This window comes from Rhamphochromis sp. 'chilingali' (assembly GCF_963969265.1).
Source record: "Rhamphochromis sp. 'chilingali' genome assembly, chromosome: 18".
Lineage (NCBI taxonomy): Eukaryota > Metazoa > Chordata > Actinopteri > Cichliformes > Cichlidae > Rhamphochromis > Rhamphochromis sp. 'chilingali'.
The window spans coordinates 30131013-30145317 of record NC_137945.1 but is presented as its reverse complement, the minus strand read 5'-3'; the positions used below and the strand labels follow the sequence as shown (position 1 = coordinate 30145317).

General features: G+C 41.3%; 1 protein-coding gene across 1 annotated transcript; it reads left to right on the top strand.

Moving 5' to 3' along the window:
• Positions 1–12675: 12675 nt before the first annotated feature.
• Positions 12676–14034, top strand: LOC308385893 (uncharacterized protein; the record flags this gene model as incomplete). The annotated part of the gene is made up of 3 exons (XM_080865087.1): positions 12676–12999; positions 13109–13390; positions 13883–14034. The coding sequence occupies exons 1-3, from the start codon at positions 12783–12785 to the stop codon at positions 14032–14034; spliced, it is 651 nt and encodes a 216-aa protein (XP_080721213.1). The 5' UTR covers positions 12676–12782.
• Positions 14035–14305: the final 271 nt, after the last annotated feature.

Here is a 14305-nt window from a genome sequence, read left to right as displayed (position 1 = left end):
GAAAGGAAGACACTATATACAAAAAGTGCCGCAGACCATACATAAATCCTTCTGATTGATATGTGACCGATCCTTCCACTCCAACACATAGTGTCAGACGTGCACGTACAGTCACCAGAAAATAAATGGATATATCCTTCACCATCCCAAACGAGTAAATTAAGGTTTAAGATAACCTTTATTAGTCCCACGTTTGGGAAATTTGTTTTGTTACAGCAGTGGACAGTGCAAAGTTGCATAGAAAAATTAGAGAAAAACACTGGAATAAGATATCAATAAGTTACTGTACACAATAGAATAAAATAAAATACTATATACAATCGAATAAAATAGAATAAAATAGAATACTAATGCTATATACAGTTGAGTATAATACAACGATGCCAGAAAAGAGTAATGCACTTAGTGTTATTGCTAATGCACATGTGTGGATATGTGTGATCAGTTGAAGTAAAAAGTAAAAGTAAAATTTTATTTATATAGCACCTTTCAAGATAAAAATCACAAAGTGCTTCACAGGAGCTAAAACCTAAAAATCAACCAAAAGCAAGTTTAAAAAGATGAGCTTTTAGGTGTTTTTTAAAAGCAACCACGGAGTCCACAGATCTCAGGCTCAAAGGGAGAGAGTTCCACAATCTGGGGGCCACAGTTCCAAAAGCTTTGTCGCCTTTTGTTTTCAGCCTCGTGTGTTGGACAGCAAGCAAGCCCTGGTCACATGACCTCAGGGACCTGCTGGGAATGTATAGATGTAAAAGTTCACTTATATACAGGGAGTGCAGAATTATTAGGCAAATGAGTATTTTGTCCACATCATCCTCTTCATGCATGTTGTCTTACTCCAAGCTGTATAGGCTCGAAAGCCTACTACCAATTAAGCATATTAGGTGATGTGCATCTCTGTAATGAGAAGGGGTGTGGTCTAATGACATCAACACCCTATATCAGGTGTGCATAATTATTAGGCAACGTCCTTTCCTTTGGCAAAATGGGTCAAAAGAAGGACTTGACAGGCTCAGAAAAGTCAAAAATAGTGAGATATCTTGCAGAGGGATGCAGCAGTCTCAAAATTGCAAAGCTTCTGAAGCGTGATCATCGAACAATCAAGCGTTTCATTCAAAATAGTCAACAGGGTCGCAAGAAGCGTGTGGAAAAACCAAGGCGCAAAATAACTGCCCATGAACTGAGAAAAGTCAAGCGTGCAGCTGCCAAGATGCCACTTGCCACCAGTTTGGCCATATTTCAGAGCTGCAACATCACTGGAGTGCCCAAAAGCACAAGGTGTGCAATACTCAGAGACATGGCCAAGGTAAGAAAGGCTGAAAGACGACCACCACTGAACAAGACACACAAGCTGAAACGTCAAGACTGGGCCAAGAAATATCTCAAGACTGATTTTTCTAAGGTTTTATGGACTGATGAAATGAGAGTGAGTCTTGATGGGCCAGATGGATGGACCCATCAAATAATTGAAATGGGTATATATTTGTTTTTTGTTAAGTTGCCTAATAATTATGCACAGTAATAGTCACCTGCACACACAGATATCCCCCTAAAATAGCTAAAACTAAAAACAAACTAAAAACTACTTCCAAAAACATTCAGCTTTGATATTAATGAGTTTTTGGGTTCATTGAGAACATGGTTGTTGTTCAATAATAAAATTATTCCTCAAAAATACAACTTGCCTAATAATTCTGCACTCCCTGTATGTTGGTGCTTGTCTATGCAGAGCCCTGAAAGTCAAGGTCAAAACCTTAAAGTGGATTCTGATTTTAACGAGGAGCCAGTGCAGCTGAATCAGCAGGGGTGTGACATGGGAGTACTTGGAGGATGTGGTCAGAAGCTCTGCAGCAACATTCTGAACAACTTGCAGATGCCCCAAAGAGGCTTTACATAAACAAGTAAACAAAGAATTACAATAATCCAGATGAGATGAAACAAATGCATGAATGACAATTTCTAATTTGGAGCGCGATACAATGGGACTCAGCTTAGCAATGTTTCTCAAGTGATAAAAACAGGAGCGAACCAGAGATTTTACATGGGCATTTAAAGTCAGAGCTGAGTCAATAGTAACACCAAGGTTCCTGATAGACGGTTTGGCAAATGTAGCAAGTGGACCCAAGTTTTCCATAACACTTGGTACAAAATTTTTAGGAGCACAAACAAGGACTTCAGTATTCTCCTCATTTAGTTGAAGAAAGTTTCCAGCTATCCAACATCTAATGGAGTCTATGCACTTATGCAAAATCTGTAGCTTGGAAACATCATGGGGCTTAAAGGAGATATATAACTGAATATCATCTGCATAGCAGTGATACGAAATGTCCTTAAAAGTGCTCAATAAGTGTTGAAGAGAAAGTAAATACAGCAAGAACAATAAAGGCCCCAAAACTGAACCTTGTGGCACACCATAGGCAAGAAAAGTAGAAGAGGAACTGTACTTAGAGGTAGCCACAGAAAAGGATCGTTCATGCAAAGAGGATTCAAACCAGTCGAAAGCAGCCCCTGATATACCCACCCAGTCTCTCAGCCTATCTAGCAGAATATGATGGTCCACAGTATCAAAGGCGGAGGTCAGGTCCAACATCAACAGAACGGAGCATTCTCCTGCATCACATCTCATCAAAATGTCGTTGGAGACTATATAAGAAGTGAAGTTTCAGTAGAGTGAGCTCTACGAAAGCCAGATTGGAATTTATCCAGAATGCTGTATTCATCTAGAACAGCTATAAGCTGCTTAGCCACAACCTTTTCGAAAATCTTAGCAATGAACGATAATTTTGAAATCGGTCTGTAGCTACTAAGAAGAGAACCATCAAGCTTAGGTTTTTTTTTAACAGTGGGTGAATAACAGCATTCTTACAATAAACAGGGACCTGACCAGAAACCAGTGAGGTATTAATAATTGTGAGCACACGGGGACCAATAGACTGAAAGACATTTTTAAACAAAGATCCAGGTAAAATATCAAGAGAGCAGGAGGATGCTTTCATCGAATTAACTAACTTGACCAGCTCTGGTAAGGACACAGGTAAAAATCTTTCTAAAATTACAGGCCTAGCTTGAGTTGGAGCAGACAAGAGAGACACAGAAGGAGAGATATTGTTCCTCACGTCACTGACTTTTTCAACGAAGAAAGAAAGAAATTTTTCACAATCTTCATTTGATGAAATTGGGACAGCAGGTGGAGCAGGAGCAACAATATCACTAATGGTGTTAAATAGTACCTTGGGGTTACCTCTGCTCTTAGACACTAAGTCTGAGAAATAGGCAGCCCTCGCATCTCGAACTGAAGTGTTAAAAGAGACTAAAAGGTCCTTTAAATGAAGGAAATGGACATGCAAAGTCTTTGTTGTGGAGTCTGACAGCAGTGAGGAGGAAAGACCTGCGTTCTCTCCGTCCCAAATCGTGGGTGCTGCAGTCTGCCACTGAAGGAGCTGCTCAGTGCTGTCAGAGTCTCCTGCATGGGGTGGGAGATGTTGTCCTACAGGGATGACAGCTTAGCCATCATTCTCCTGTCACTCACCACCTCCACTGGGTCCAGAGAGCATCCTAGAACAGAGCTGGCCCTCCTGATCAGCCTGTTCAGTCTCTTCCTGTCCCCAGCAGAGATGTTGCCGCCCCAGCAGACTATGCTCGTAAAAGATGGCTGAGGCCACCACAGAGTCATAGAAGGTCTTCAGGAGTGGGCCCTCCACTCCAAAAGACCTGAGTCTCCGCAGCAGGTACAGCCCTTTCCTGTAGAGGGCGTCTGAATTATGAGTCCAGTCCAGTTTATTGTTCAGATGAACACCAAGGTACCTGTTGCTGTCCACAGTCTCAATGTTCATACCTTGGATGATCAGTGGTTGCAATGGAGGATGTTTGTGCCTGCGGAAGTCTACCACCAGCTCCTGGGTTTTACTAGTGTTGATCTGGAGGTAGTTCTGCTGGCACCAGTCCACAAAGCCTTGGGTCAGTTCTCTGTACTCCTTGTCGTCCCCATCAGTGATGAGGCCAACTATTGCAGAGTAGTGATGTGCGATACCACTGATTTCCTTTCCGATCCGATACCAAGTAATATTCAGGGTGGTATCGACGATACTGATCCAATACCGATACTTTGTACAAAAACATTTTATTTATTGTATCTCAAATTATAGCGTCATAATGATTACAGGACATCAGATTTCTTGTTCTTATCACTTAATAATGCAGAGTTCATCATATAGAAATAAAAAAAACCTGAAGTTGTGCGCTATTTGAACACGTTGCCTGCCTGCAGCACTAAAGGACTCCATGAGAGACGTCTGTCTCGCCCTAGCAGCACCTGTCCCTGTCCTCTTCTTCAGTTCGCCTCAACATAAGCTCGTCATATTCTGTGATATGATTTACTCTGAGGTGTTTGACAAGGTTAATGATGTTGCCACAACCATACATCAATATTAAAACAATAAAAGGCTTGAACTACTTCAGTTGTGTGTAATTAATCTAAAATATATGAAAGTCTAATGTTTATCAGTACATTACAGAAAATAATGAACTTTATCACAATATGCTAATTTTTTGAGAAGGACCTGTATAAGTCACTTTGATAACTTAAAAATGTTATTGTTTGGCTTTTTCAGTGTTTTATTTGTTTGTGAGTAAATCGGTTTGGCTGAGATTAAAGTTATTAGATTAGATTAGATTAAATAAAACGTTATTAATCCCTCGGGAGGGTTCCTCCGGGGTTTTCACACAGCTGAATAAATGTCAAACAGAAAACTGATTAAACAGAAGTGTGAGACGGTCGACAGTTTAAGTCAGCGCCCGGTTATATTTTAGATAGCAAGGAGCAGACGGCAGAGTTTCACTCCACCGAGGGAGCTCATGACGTACTACCCGGCTTTCTTTAGACCGCGAAGGCCGGGTCCTCAGGTGGAAGCAGCCACAACACCTCACTTTTTTGCCACATGTATCGCAAACTGTTTGTGGAGGTAAAATACGTTCGTACATGACTCCAACTACGCTCAAACATTGTTGTGAGACGGCTGCGAGACATTTATACAGCCGTATTTCGCACAGTTTCTTATGAAAGGCGGAAGAGGAAGTAGTTCCTTTGAATGTAGACAATCCGAATGATATAGTTTCTTTCCACTGTGTTCCTGTTAATGATAAACTACAAATTTACCCTAAATTACTAAAATATCGATATTTTAATGTGAAAATCGATTCTAGAACATAAATGATTGGTATCGGAGGAATCGATATTTCAGGATCGATCCGCACATCACTATTGCAGAGTCATCAGAGAACTTCTGCAGGAAGCACTGGATGGAGTTGTGGGAGAAGTCTGCAGTGTAGATGGTGAAGAGGAACGGTGCCAGAACCGTTCCCTGTGGGGCCCCCGTACTGCCGACTACCCAGTACGACACACAGCCCTGAGTCCTCACATACTGTGGTCGGTCAGTGAGGTAGTCCAGAATCCATGTAGTGAGGTGATTGTCCACTCCAGAGTTCTCCAGCTTGTCCTTCAGGACCGTGGGAAGAATGGTGTTAACCCTTGTGTTACCCTAGCAAAAAACGGGACCATTTATGGTAATTTTCGATTTTAAATATATCAGTCATTTTAAAAGACCAGTTGCATGATACTTGCCCAGGATGTGAATTTTAGGATTATTTTTAAAATTCAATGATCCCCTCTATGGTGTGGTGTATAGTAAAGGAGATTCACATATTTACCCCCTCCCTTTGCCCTTGTACCATTTTGGGCCCCATTGACTCCCATTATAATCACATATTTTCGATATACTGTAATCCTGACATGTGATAATTTTTTTCTCGTGAATACCTAATGGATCTAAGCCTCTGCCTTCAAAATAAAGGAAAAATATGTTTTGGATCCAATGAGCACAATATTAGGCACAGCACCACCATAGACATTTTCAGTGGTTTTGAATGCAGGACATGGTTATCTTACCTTGCAAAATGCATGACAATAAAACATCTAACCACCATAAAATGGTATTGTGTGTGTCTGTGTGTGTGCATGTGTGAGTGTGTGTGTGTGAGTGAGAGAGAGAGGGAGAGAGATTATCAAAGGCCAAAGGGGCTGTGTTTATGTTTTTTTTTGAACGAGAGAGCCTCCTCTCTCTTATTGGATGCATGGTATAGTATGTTTATGCAGGTGCACCTTTGAAGTCTATGAGAATACTTTGCAGCCTGGTCTGAGTGGTCATTTCTGCACAGACACCATGAAGCGCACACTGAGTTTAGAGGAGGCTGTTGCTGCAGTTTTGCACTCTTCAGAAAGCGAAAAAGATAGCACAGGCAGTGGAGATATTTCTGGCAGCGAAGAAGGGGAGGAATATTTGCCAGGCACAGAGGAGCTTTGCAGCTTGTCTGAGGAGGAGGAGGAAGAAGAGACAGGACTGGAGGCTGACCATCAGTGGAACTCTAGAAATGGAGAAATCATGTGGCAACCCACCCATGAAGAGGTCCTGCCATTTTTTCCTCCTCCCATTTTGACCCCAGGACCAACCCACTATGCTATTGCAAGGATCAGTAGCCCTGTGAGCACGTTCAGTCTTTTTTTTGCGGAGGACATTATGCAGTTAATCCTGCATTTTACAAACCTGCAGGGCAAGAGGTCGGTGAAAGACTGGAAAGACACAGATGAGGAGGAGCTGCGGGCCTACATGGGGCTTCTGATCCTGGCTGGCCTGTACAGGTCGCAACATGAAACAACAACAAGCCTGTGGGATGGGGAGACAGGGCGTGTTCTTTTTCCTGCCACCATGTCAAGGAAAAGATTTGCACAAATTAATCTGGCAATCAGATTCGATGATCGACTTTCTCGCCCAGGTCGCTACAGGGGGGACAAGCTAACTCCCATAAAGGATTTATGGACCAAATGGAGCGACCGCCTGCCCACATTTTTTAACCCAGGGAGGGATATATGTGTAGATGAACAGCTGGTCCCTTTTAAGGGCCGCTGTTCATTCAAGCAGTATATGCCCTCCAAACCGGCTAAATATGGGCTAAAGATCTGGGCCCTCTGCGATGTGCAGACCTCCTATGCCTGGAGGCTTCAAGTGTACACAGGAAAGTCTCCATCAGCGAGCAGAGAGATCAACCAAGGCATGCGGGTGGTGCTTGAATTGACAGAGGGGCTGCAGGGCCACACAGTCACCACAGACAATTTTTTCACTTCATTTCCTCTTGCAGAGGAACTGAGGAAGAGGAGGATGGCCCTGGTGGGCACGCTGCGGTTGAACAAACCTGAGCTGCCCCCACAGCTGCTGAACATTCGACAGAGAGAAGTTCTGTCCTCTCTCTTTGCCTTTAGCCGCAACAGGGCTGTCGTATCTTACGTCCCCAAAAAAAGGAAAAATGTTGTTGTGCTGAGCACCAGGCACAGGGAGCCTCAAGTCCAGGACTTTGGAAAGAAAAAGCCCCAGATCATCCTGGACTACAACAAATGCAAAGGGGCTGTGGACCATCTGGACCAGGTAAGCACAATTATAAGTCATTCATTCATGCCAAATTGTTTACTGTTTCTCATTGTTATAACTGATAAAGTCAGATAATGTGACTATGACAGTTTTGATATGAGATGATAATTTTAGACTATGATAGTTTTGATAGTTATTGGGGGGGGGGGGGGTCTAGTTTGATGCCCACGGGCAGAAAGAAGCTCTTGCTTATGGTTGGATAAATCTGTACATATCATCTGATAATTTCTTTTTGTTTTGCAGGTTTGTGGCACCTACTCCTGCCGTCGGCAGACACGTAGGTGGCCCATGTGTCTGCTCTACCACATGATCGATGTTAGCCTCTACAATGCTTTCATCCTCTTCACCGCTGTGGAACCAGAGTGGAACAGAGGAAAGCGCTACAGGCGGCGTCTGTTCATTGACGAGGTTGGCAGAGCCCTTATCACCCCAACAATGATGACGAGAACACGGCTACCCAGAACACCATTTGCAGCCAGCCTGGTCTTACAGGCCCAGGGGAAAGAGGAGCAACAGGAGCAGCAGGGGCAGCAGGAGCAGCAGGAGGAGGAGGAGGAGGAGGAGCAGCGTTCCATGACACGAAACCAGTGCACATCGTGCAAAAGGCGCAGGAGAATTCGAATGAGCTGCTGCAAATGTGGTGAACCGGTCTGCAAAGTGCATTCCAAAATCCTTTGCGGTTCATGTTACAAGATGTAAATAACATCTTTGTTCAGTTTGTTGTTTTGTTTGTTAGGCTTAGTTCAGTTTGTTTTTACAATAAATTTTCATTGTTCCAAAAATAATAATGCATCCAAATCAATGTTGTTATGAATTATTTGCCTATTCAAGGCTGTAATAACTTCATGCCAAATACTTCCATTTGCAAGTCATTTTTTGAAAATATTGCATATTGTGGGTTTTTCACCCCCAAAAAACAGGGTCTTTTTTATGACAATAAAGCCATAAAAACCTAAAAAATATTTAAAAAATAATGAAAAACTTTATATCTGTGGTTAGGTCTGAAGTTGTTTAAAAGATCTGATGTGAAAAAAATCAGAAAAAAAATTCGTATATGATATTCCTATATCACCTTTTGTCAGGGGACCATTTTGGGTACGAAGGGCAAAGGATGGGTGTAAATTTTGAGGGATGCTCAAGGATTAAAGGCACTGGAGAAATCAAAGAACATAATTCTCACAGTGCTCCCAGCAGTCTCCAGGTGAGCGAGGGAACGATGCACGAGGTGAAAGATGGCATCATCCGCTCCAATGCCAGGCTGGTAGGCAAACTGAAGTAGGTCCAGTGATGAGCTCACCAGGCGCCAAAGCTGAGCGAGGACCAGCCGCTCCAGGATCTTCATCAGGTGAGCAGGTTAGTGTGAGAGGTTAATGTTAATATAATAACACTTAAATGTTCATTAAATGTCCATGAACTGCTTAAAAAAATAATAAAAACAAACGGAGGGGGAAAACCCAAGCCATATCGTAAATAAGTCACTATCCAACATTAACCTATGTAATAGTGATGGGATTTCCGGCTCTTTTTAGAGATCCGGCTCTTTCGGTTCGGCTCACTAAAAAAAGCCGGCTCTTTCGGCTCCGAACCGGCTCTTCAGGTTGTTTTGTTGCTTTAATTAATTTATTATTAACAATAATATAAAATTATGCACAAAAGGAATTACTAACGTAAAAAAAGTGGTTTTATTTATATATATTTATATATAAATATATGCGGTGGCCCCTTAGAGACAAAACACGTACCAACTCCAAAACACATTTCTAGCATGAACTGAACTTCCAAAGCAGAGCTACTAGATCACTTAAATTACACAACTGAAAGCATGTGTGTATTGTTTGTGTATTTATACACCGGCACTATTCAAATAATTTAAAAAAAAGTTCATTTACCTGTTACTACCACACACCAAATCTGGTCGTTGGAACTTGCTGGCTTGTGTAGCCACAAGATAACAAAAGCTCAACACTGCGCCCAGCATCCTGGAGCACTTCTGTTGTCTTTTGTACGTGTTTTGAGTTTTAATGTGCTTCGGAGTTTTTACGTGCTTCTGAGTTTTTACGTGCTTCAGAGTTTGTACGTGCTTCGGAGTTTGTACATGTTTTTACGTGTTTTTGAGTTTGTACGTGTTTTTACGTGTTTTGGAGTTTGTACATGCTTCAGAGTTTGTACGTGATTTGAAGTTTGTATGTGCTTTGTCTCTAGGGGCCACCATAAATATACTTTTAATTATTCACTACACATAAAATGTAATAAATAAATCATATAATACATACTATTTAAATTTTCAGCTTTTTCCTTTTACAAATTTAAAGTGAAAACAACACAAAACACTGCAAATCACAACACAATTAAATATAAATTATAATATGAAAACACAAAGAAGATGCACATTCTCTGTCATATGGGCCCGCATGAATAAACTTTCTAAATCCTTTATCATCTGCAACCGAAAATAGTTGTGGGTGATTACTATACATTTCTAATGTGACGTTGTAGTCCCTGGCTCTCTTTCTCTCTCTCTCCCTCTGGCTCTGTTCGTGTGCTACTAAGTGTAACTACCGCCCCTCCCCCCCTCTGCCCGGCATAAAGCACAAGGCTGGCGTGCAGAGTGAAGCGGGAAAAAAAGTGCGAGAGAGAGGGTGAGAGAAAGAAAAAAAAAAAAAAAACACGTGACGGCTCGCGATAAGGAGTCGGCTTGCGTCGTTCACTTCAAAGAACCGGCTCTAAGAGCCATTTTGTTTGCGAACGACCCATCACTACTATGTAAGTGATATTGCTGTTAACCTAGCTGAGGTCAACTTTGTCTAAGATAGAGCTGCTAAATAGCATTCATTCACTCATTCATGTCCACTGAATTGCTTTTTCCTGCATGGTGATTATCATTATAGTTGGCCTTGGTGTTTAGGCCAAAAGGAAGAGCAGAGGTTCCGTCATCACTCCACGGTATTGTAGGATTGTGTCGGAATCCTCTGTTGTTTCTGGTTAGCCAACAAGGCTAAAGAAAAACTTTTTTTTCTGACAGGCTGCAAGTCACAAAGTGCCTAAAGATACAATTTAAAACGGGTTAATTACTAAGCTGATTGTTTAGCAACTTTATAGACTCAGCACTGTTTTAGTCATTCAGTTTAGTGCCTTTTTATGCTTGAATGGCTCATGGGTCAGTGTTAAGTGGTTTAACAAACAAGCAAACAGAAAAAAAACAACATTCCTCTCAAAATAATCAGTTACAAGGACTGATGAAGGAGACCTTTTGTATTAGCAGAATTATACACATATGTAAAATAAAAGGTAAAAAGAACAAGCAAATGAGATATTGAGAAATTTTAGTGCCTAGTGGAACACTATCATTTAGGAACGCAAAAAAATCCATGGCAATCAGTCTGCTGCTATGAACGCAGAGGAGGTTACTGGGTCATTGTCAAACTTTATTTATATATCTCATGATCCAGTCCTTCTTTTCCTGCCCTCACAGGCTGAGCTCATGTTCTGTCAGATTTAATGAGGTTGTTGAAGGTTGAGTGATGGACCAGAGCAGAACAACAGAGAGGCTGCATCCAGTTCCACTGCTTAACACCAACTAAAGAACTTCTGACAAACGAGTGCTTTCCTTCATTCCAATGAAGAATGCCACTTCTGGGTGACTGTGAGGTATCTAATGCCAGCGAAAGCAAAAAACCCTAAATCACAACCATAAAATTTCCACTTTTGTCTGTGCCAGTCATGAATATTTTTTACTCTGGTCAGCAACTAATCCATTTTACCCAAAGTTCAGATTTTTGTCTAGTTTGTCATCCTCAAATATAGATGCTATCTTTCTGGAGGTACTCATAGACAGTTGCCACTGTTGTATGCAGTTATATGTGTAAGTGCATGTAACTGTGTTTAAGCTGCTGGGGGAATTAGTGTTGGATAAACTGGCATGTGAAATCTACACTAATTGTAATAGATGATGTTTCCAACAAAATCGGACTATCACCTATCTAAGAAGCAAGGGAAGCATTTAAGGAGAATGTGATAGTTGCAGGTTTCTTTTCCATCATCACTGGAGAAGCTGTGTGGCCCTCTTGCCAGGATTAAGAATATCTTTATTGGCCTTGCACAAAAGAGGCTTTAGTTTTAGAAGTAAACAAGAAACAGTAATTCCCATAAAATGAAGGAATTACACAAAAATTATTTTATTGTTTTCCCAATTTATTCAGTTGGCTCTTAGTGATGGGATTTCCGGCTCTTTTTAGAGAACCGGCTCTTTTGGTTCGGCTCACTAAAAAGAGCCGGCTCTTTCAGCTCCGAACCGGCTCTTCAGGTTGTTTTGTTGTTTTAATTAATTTATTATTAACAATAATATAAAATTATGCACAAAAGGAATTACTAATGTAAAAAAAAGTGGTTTTATTTATATATGTTTATACATAAATATATGCAGTGGCCCCTAGAGACAAAACACGTACAAACTCCAAAAAGCACATACAAACTCCAAAACACATTTCTAGCATAAACTGAACTTCCAAAACAGAGCTACCTAGATCACCTAAATTACACAATTGAAAGCATGAAAGCATATGTGTATTGTTTGTGTATTTATACACAAGCATTAATATATTATTCAAATACATGTTATAAAACAAAACAAACTCGGGATCTCGCAAAACTTTTGCGAGATCTCGCAAAAGTTTTAGCCGCATTCTTCCCGTTAGCTCGAAGCTAACGGGAGGTCGAGACCTACTACAGCCGGGAGGAACACCACTTTCCCGGCACATCGTGCCTCGACCTCCCGGTCGGCTTCGAGCCAGCGTCCGAAGAATGCAGCTAAAAGTTTTGCGAGATCTCGCAAAAGTCCGTCTTAATTTTTTTTTCTCCCATGTCCCCTGCGGGGCTCCGTACGAGAGAGAGGGTGAGAGAAAGAAAGAAAAAAAAACGGCTCGCGATAAGGAGCCGGCTCGCGTCGTTCACGTCAAAGAACCGGCTCTAAGAGCCATTTCGTTCGCGACCGACCCATCACTATTGGCTCTGCCAGACTGGCTACAAATACAATCAAATTGAAAAAAAACAAACAAAAAAAAAACAAAAACAAATTGAAAAACAACGTACTACTGCCAGGTATTGGGACAGTGGGACAGTGTTTTGTTCTTTCGCGTGGCGAGTTGGGATGGTCAGATTAGACTCCTTAGACTTAAAACTCCTTAAATTGCTGCAATAGCTAGGTTTCATTTGACGTAGACGTGACGTCGACGTAAAGCGCGAAATTTGACTGGCGGTCGGAAGTGAAAAAGATAAGCGCAAAATCACAGACAGACAGTACGCAAAATGCCTATGTCCTGTTGTGTTTACGGATGCTCCAGTAGGTCGACCAGAGAAACTGATAAACGGTATTTTAGGGTACCAAAAATAGCCCAACGAAGAGGAGAAAAATGGAAAATTCTAACCGAAAAACGTAGGAAAAAATGGATTTTAAATTTACGTTTACAGTCGGGAGGAGCAGAGTCTGCCAATGCCCGTGTCTGCAGCGACCACTTCGTCAGAGGTAATGTTATGTTTGCAAACGAACTTATTAGCATTAGGTTGTCGTTAAATTCTCGTTTACTTAGTGCTTTTAAGTTAGTAGTCTAATATTGACTTGATTGGGACTATAGGCTGCCCAAGTGCTTTGGATGACGAAGAGTCGGAGGACTGGGCTCCGACGGTCAATCTCGGCTACGAACGAAAACCCAGATCGGAATCAGTTGTCAAACGAGAGAAAAGAATGAAGCTTAAGGCAGAACAGCATCGATGTGCAGAGGCGATTTTGGATATGCAACAGACGGCTGAGAGCCCGGATTTGAGCCTAGTGACAGTGGAGAACCCCGAACTGCAGCTTCCAGCTGAGAATCCACAACCAGAAGACTTCAGTGTGAATGAGACATTCACTTATCCAGGTAAGATATTGTGCTGAGATGTAAAACAAACAAGAATCATGTCAAAGAGAAAAAGATGCCATTATCTGTAATGATTATGGTCCAAGTTACATATTACATGTTTGTGATTTTTTAATCACAGAGTAAATCCATACCATTTTATTCAGAAAAAAAGAAAAAGTGGCACTTATTACCGTCAGGCACACACCACAGGTTTTTGTACACTGCTATGGTTCTTATATTGCCAGATTCCAGACAGTCTCCTTTCACAGATAAGTAAAGATATCCGTAATGTAAGGTTTCTGTGGTGAGAAACATATAAATATATTTTTTGTTTAGACGCAACATGTTTTTTTGTTGATTAAAAAAAATAATTACATTAAATTAACATAGTGAATTAAACACATTACACCAGATTCTAATAGCCCACTAAAAAACTCCTACAGTGAAAATGAGTAAAAATTGAGGTTGCCTCTATTATGCTGATTATGCTCCCCCACTGTTATATTGCAGGCTGTGCGGATGCTGGATGCCAGACAGAGCTGACGATGGATGACATCGAGAAGATGGAGGATGTTTTGAGACAGAACACAGCAGAGCTGGTTGATCTTTGGAGCAAGGCTCTGGACACACAGTTCAGCCAGGAGGCTTTTGAAAAAAATTAAGACAAGACAAAGTTCTACACAGGGCTCCCCAACTTCTTAGTTTTAATTCAGATTTTTGAACTGTGCGAGCCCTATATCACCTCGGGACCTATGTCTTTGTTGTCCAAATTTGAACAATTCATACAAGTTTTGCTGAGGCTGAGACTAAATCTGCCCCTGAAAGATTTAGCTTTCAGGTTCAATATTTCTCTGTCCACTGCTTCTAGAGTTTGGCATAAAGTAATTGACATACTTCATAAAAGGTTAGAGTTCCTAATTGAGTGGCCAGAGT